The sequence below is a fragment of the Styela clava genome, chromosome 5 (genome assembly GCF_964204865.1).
Source record: "Styela clava chromosome 5, kaStyClav1.hap1.2, whole genome shotgun sequence".
NCBI lineage: Eukaryota > Metazoa > Chordata > Ascidiacea > Stolidobranchia > Styelidae > Styela > Styela clava.
In genome coordinates this window covers 16815776-16822136 of record NC_135254.1, presented here as the reverse complement: position 1 = coordinate 16822136, position 6361 = coordinate 16815776, and the positions used below count along the sequence as shown (strand labels likewise).

General features: G+C 35.1%; 1 protein-coding gene across 1 annotated transcript in view; it reads left to right on the top strand.

The window, feature by feature from the left end:
- Positions 1–1597: 1597 nt before the first annotated feature.
- Positions 1598–6361, top strand: part of LOC120343939 (WD repeat-containing protein 46-like) — a 46676-nt gene continuing 41912 nt past the window's right edge. Inside the window, exons 1-6 of the mRNA XM_039412992.2 lie at positions 1598–1751; positions 2663–2731; positions 3325–3430; positions 4068–4152; positions 4747–4896; positions 5735–5839. Of these exons, the coding sequence (XP_039268926.2) occupies positions 1689–1751; positions 2663–2731; positions 3325–3430; positions 4068–4152; positions 4747–4896; positions 5735–5839 (578 nt within the window). The 5' untranslated portion in view covers positions 1598–1688. The remainder of the gene's footprint in view (positions 1752–2662; positions 2732–3324; positions 3431–4067; positions 4153–4746; positions 4897–5734; positions 5840–6361) is intronic.

The following is a 6361-nucleotide window of genomic DNA, read 5'->3' as shown; positions in this document are numbered from 1 at the left end:
ATTGTGCGACACAAAAGGCCATTTATACACTAAAAAAGTCAGCTCTTTTGACAAACGCGTAATTGCGGCGAATTTCCGATTTTGAAATTCGTTAAAATTCTGTTGTGTTTGGTTTTATTGCTTCTTCACACAGGATACGATTGCAATAAACGCACGTTGAGTCCCCAAAGGTTTTTGTCGGTGAGAAAATAGTCCGCAACCAAAAAAGGTTGGGAAACGCTGCATTAGCGTAATGGCGGCGACTTTTCCGTGTGGGTTTCGAGGCGATGAATATGTACTTTTGATTTACTGATATACTTTACGTGTTTTTTCATTGTATGAAATAAAATTGTACTCTACAGGATTTTATATCAGTCCAGAAATCAGTGATCGCCGTGATATTTTAGGAAAGTAATGTTTTTATTCATATATAAGGAGACGCAACCGTGAGTTACATTGGACACAACTAAATTAATAAATAAGGACATTTTAGAACCTCGTTATATTTTATGCGACAGAAAAATCATTATACGCTGAAAAGGGGGCTCTTAAAGAGGGCATAATCGCGATGACTGTTAGAGATGGCAATGGAAATTTCCGATTTTGAAACCCCCTCCTTTGAAAGTCCTGGCTGTGCGCCTGTGCAATTTTTTAAACCGCAGTTTCTGCTGAAAACTTATTAAGTTCTTCAACTGTTTGAGGATTAAGAATGACAGAAATATGCTGGTAGAAGCTTAGTGGAGCCATTATTTACTGAAAACTATTTGGTCTATGCAATTTTTCTGTAGTAAAAAGAATCCAACATAGATGAGGCCCGCATTTAGCTTATATATATGTAGGCTATATCTATATAGAATGTGATAGCACTGCACTTGTTCATCGTAATTGATTATTAATATTATACAGTAGGGCACAGTTATCCGATCCAAACCCCAGTTATCCAAGCATAACCCCCAAATTTAAATATATCAATTATAACTTTGAAGGCAAACCCTTTCTTTTCGATACAGTCAGGCCTTCATATCGCTACAAATCGACTAGCAGGTACTGCACAATAAACCAAAAGGGATTGCAATCTAAAAACATAATTGAACTTAAATTTGAAAATAAATTGATTAACAGAAGGACAAAAAATTTTTGCAGTCGAGAGTTTTTAGCAAAAAAGCGCAGGAAGAACAGAATTTTGGTCCATTGCCGACTGACACATGTCACGATTAATTTGTATTATTATTGCCACAAACATATCACAATCTTACGCACTTGCTATCGTGCCAGACGACCTCCGTTTGCAACAGATAGGGTTCTTTTTATTGAATCAGATATCGAGACATCCTTCCTTGATTCTGAGAACTGTGCCCTGGTATAATTATCAATGAATGAATTAGCGTTTGTTAACAACCGAGCAACATGCCTGGATATTTTCACATGATTGGTCGTTTTGCACGCAAGTTCAAAACATTTTGCAAACTAAAGTCTTTGATTGCTTACCCAATTTCTAGTTCAAAAAGGCCATGAAGTTCAGACTGTGATTGGGGTTTAATTGTTATATGACTTGTAACTCATGATGAGGATAATAGTTCATACAATTATATTTTTTGCTGATGGAAACAGCCAATTAAAGAAATATATTCAATTTCTGTAAAACCCTAGATCCTGTAGGTTGTTAATTATTTAGCTGATTTTTTTGCTTGCTGCTACAAGATCTGAGAATGACAACAAGGTATTTCAGAGACCAATCATCAGAGTTAGATAATTCTGAAGAAGTTATCAAGGTATATATGGGTATATCGTAGTTTAGTAACACAAGTACTTCTAGTGGGGTCGGCTTACCCTTTTTTTTATATGTTATTCTTAGTCCCCATCTGACTATGTCATCCAAAAATTACATCACTACGACGTCACAATCGCAGCGTAGTGCTCGCCAAAGTATAGCTACGATCACCCAAAATAGCGTCTGCGTCCCCGATAACGGACTCACCCACACCAGCGATCTCTCTCATATCTGGATCGATACAACGAGAGGAAGTATTACTTTGTATACAAAGTATCTTACTCGATTTCGGGTGATCGTCTGTGCATTTCGGAAGACCGTCCATATATTTTGACGGGCCTTATTATGTCACTGTCACATCGTATTGACGTAATTTTTGGATGACATAGCCAGATGGGGGTTAGGAATGCAAATATTGGTAAGCCATGCTCACTTGAAGTACAAAACTACATCAGACCCGGTGAATATCACCTTGAATTAGTTTTTTCTGGCAAATCAAGTGTCTCGATCCTAACTTGAAGGAACATACAACTAGCAATGGGCAAAAAAAAGCAACAAATTTTTATTTTATCGTTGTATGATGTAGTTGGTACATTAATTAAATTGTGTTAGATTATTATTTGAGGTGTTTGTGCAGTGCATAATTCAGAGAAGTGCATATAACGTTAATGGGGGCTCAAGCAGTGTTTACCAACATATGCGACCCCACCTCAAAGTCTCTTTGGAAGCGATTGGTCCATCATTTTCTAGAAAAGATGTTTTTTCCCAAGCACAAATGATACCCCAACAGCAACAACAATTTTTCAAACTCATCCATTTATGTACACTTTGACTCCATGTTTAAAAATGACTACCGGTAATTTGATTATTGGTTTTTCAATGGGCTTCATAAAATATAATCATATCCATAAGGTGAAAGAAAAAAGGGTAAACCTGAAGAATAGTTCAGACAAAAAATTCAGAAAGAAGTCAAATGATGCGGTGAGTGCAAGGATGTATAATGGATTCAATTAATACTAGTCATTATTAAATTAGCATATTTTTTATAATCATAATCAATTATTTGTTTGTATTAGCAATTTAAAATTGTCTGTACTAAAATACCAAACTACATCCAATCAAATATGGCTCAATGTCCAATTTCAAGTGATATTTTCTTACTTGTAAATCATTATGGATTAGATTGAAATTTTGGTGTTGGTAACATCTGTTAGGAGTGAAAAAGTAATATGGACTATTGTATTTTAATAGGCCATAGGGCGCACTTTTAACCTTTTTTTCTCTCATAAATCAATCGTACGCCTATAAGGCGGCTAGGTAGTGCTTTGTGCTGTTTCTTTGTGCACTGAGGCTAAAGTATACCTACTGTTAGCCACATTCACAATATACCCTAATTAGAAGGAATAAGTCCCGTATGATTATGGTCTATTATGGTTTGAATAAATGCTGAGATATTATTTTTGAACTGATGCCTATTAAAAGCTGGAGTTTGAGCTACCTAGTTTTGACAAAACTAATTTTTATTCATAGCTATTCAAAATGATTACAAATACTTTTTGTTTTTGAATTTTTAGAAAAGTGATCCATTCCCTGGAGCCGCTCCAATTCCAGATGAGAAAGTTGAACTTCACAAAAGAGGATCCACAAATCAGACAGATGTTACTAACGTTAAATTAAAAGGTAAAGATATGACTTCGCAATTTTTCTGATAATACCTGTGATTGAACAAGAACAAAGCTGTTGTTATATAGCAGGGGTGACCCACACATCAATCCATTTTGAATGATCGATTTCGCCTGATGTTGAGTAAACTTATCAAAAGACCTGAAAATATGTTTCAGACCAATATCCAAGCTGTGCTTATTTTGTGTTCAAAAGAGGACGGTGAGTACTTTGCGTGCGCAAAAGGCGATATGTCTTGGCCTAGAGAATCGCAGCCTACGCCTTCATTGGGCAGTGATAGGGATGCAGTGGACCTCTCTTGGGACTATGTCATGATCAGACAAATGCAACTTTGGCGGTTAAGTTGACAAACATATAAAACCTTTGGGAATTCCAACTAAATGGTTAATAAGAACTAATGGCTTTCAATATAAAATTTATTGTAAACTTATTTCCGGTCAAAGTGGGATGATTATTAGAAAGATGGCACCCGATAGAAAAAATATTTTCTTGTTAATAAGGAGACCACGAAGTACAAATGACAAACTTACGCAATCATTATTCGACTACCTACTTTGCTTTAATAACTTCAAAATTAGCGCATCTATAAAATTTTAATGCATATTTTCTACATGATTTATTTCTGTTTTCAAAGGGAAGTTGATTTCTCAAGAAAAAAAATATGAAGAAGCTGCAGGTCAGGCTGCAAGACATGAATTATTTTTAACAGAGGAAGCTGGGTGAGTTGTATTATGCTATTCTGTTGTCTAGAGCTATATTTCTCTTGTAATCTTATTCTTGTTCGTTTAGTTTTAATATTATTGAAAATCAGTGGTTTTGTTAAATTTTGTATAGGCTAAGTCGCAGATATACAGTTGTGCTGGTTCTATACTGTTTTAGCTGATGAAAGTTTTCTTTTAATGCGGAAGTGAAATTCTGCTGTCATCTGAACAAAATTACTCGACTCAGATATCAACCAGAGAAACAGGTCTTCGGGCCTCAGACTCTCGCTCATGACTCCAGATGAGGAAGAATTTCACTCCCCCTCCAGCCCCCATCTCCAGGAATAACAAATTTTGAGAACAAAAACCTCGACATAGGCAAGCCTGTTTGATTGTCTGTTGAGAATTCTTTCCTTCTGAAAAATAGACCTTGATAACAGTCTTTAGCAGTTTGAAAAAGAAGACTCTTGAACTGACACTACAGCCCTGTAAAAAAGTCTGTAAATAATTCGTCCATTTGTATTTCATAAATTTCATTAAATTGGCACTGTTGCTGCTTGATTCAAGACATCTTCACAAAAAATTTGCAATTGTAATATCATTTTTTGTCAGTTTCCTAGAGGCTGAAGAAGGAGAAGAAACATACACAATTCATCAGAGCGAGATTAAAAATCATGTCGACATTGCAAGTGCCAGAAAACAATTTGAATTGAACTTGAAGCAATTTGGTCCCTATCGAATGAATTATACTCGTAACGGAAGGTGTGTAGCCTATGGAAAGATAAATATTTAAGAAAGCTATAGAGATAGATTCCCATGCAACAGGTCCTGAAGCAGTTGCCACAACCACTTCACTTGTTAAAAGAGCAGATGATGTCTTGCGCAAAATATTTATTCCATCACCAACATGAACATTTATAATGTTTTGTGATATTAATTTAATTATGTACAACATACGGTAACTCATGTGGTTGCTTCAACTTGCGGCGAAATAAAAGCATTAGTACTCTAAAATACCATTGCAATTCGAGGACCTAGACAAATAGGTAAACTATCCTATTTTAATTATTTTTCATTTTGTTTTATTTGTAGTTGTTTATAAGGCCGATTTTCAATCTTAGTATTCCCTTCATCATTTAATCATTTAATTATATTTAGCGCCTTATCGTCGATGCTCGCGTAATCATGAGATTTCACACTGGATGCACAGATTGGACGAGAAAAAAATGATCAAAGTCCTCTTGGCACAAGATGTGCAATTAGTTATTTTGTGATAGGCGGAGTTTGCGGGAATAACGGCGTTGACCGACATAATTCCAATTTTCATAATTTTTCGAAAATAAATTATTTTATTACCAATCATCATATCCTCATTTTTTTTTAGTTTGTGGCCCAGGAAATCAGATATAACTAACATACGTATACCAATCTTGACTACATGCTATGGTTTTGCATATTTTTTGTGACAATACCTGATTATATATGAATTTTTTCATCATTGCACCATGTTTGATTCCAACTTCTTTGTTTACATAAATGTATCTGTAAACATAGCAATATCCTTTTTTTTCTCTTATATTTTGCTATTTTGTGCTTTCAGATATTTATTGTTAGGGGGAAAAAGAGGACATGTCGCTGCTTTCGAATGGAACACGAAGAAATTATTGTGCGAAATCAATGTTATGGAATCTGTCAATGATGTCAGGTAGGAGGAATTCATTTTCAATTTAACATAAAATGGCACTTTCTTTTTAGACTATTCAAGGAAGGTTATTTGCCGTTGTCCGATAATCAATCTTATCTGATAGATGTTTTGATTATATATAGAAATATGCATACAGGGATGTTTTATTTGGGGCTGTGAGGTGGGGGAACCGATTGACTCTCGTTACTGGGTTAACAAAAACTCCCAACTTCGAGGTGCTAAAAATATTTTTGGTTATTGACTCCAGCTTCAAAATTTGAGAAAATCAAATTGTGATAACAAAAACTTTAGTGGCATCAAAATACCTTCTTCAATAGACTGCTAAGAACGCTTATCTGTAGAGGATTTTGACTTCTTTTATCTCCATTGAATGTCTTGAATTCCAAAATTGACAATTTCAACTCAGAGTAGTTGAAAATACGACTCCAGTGAAAACATGCCGATTCATATCCATAGTTTTATTTTCATAAACTGATAGAGTAGTGACTGTCAGCAGTATCAGCTACCATTTTCACTCTAGTT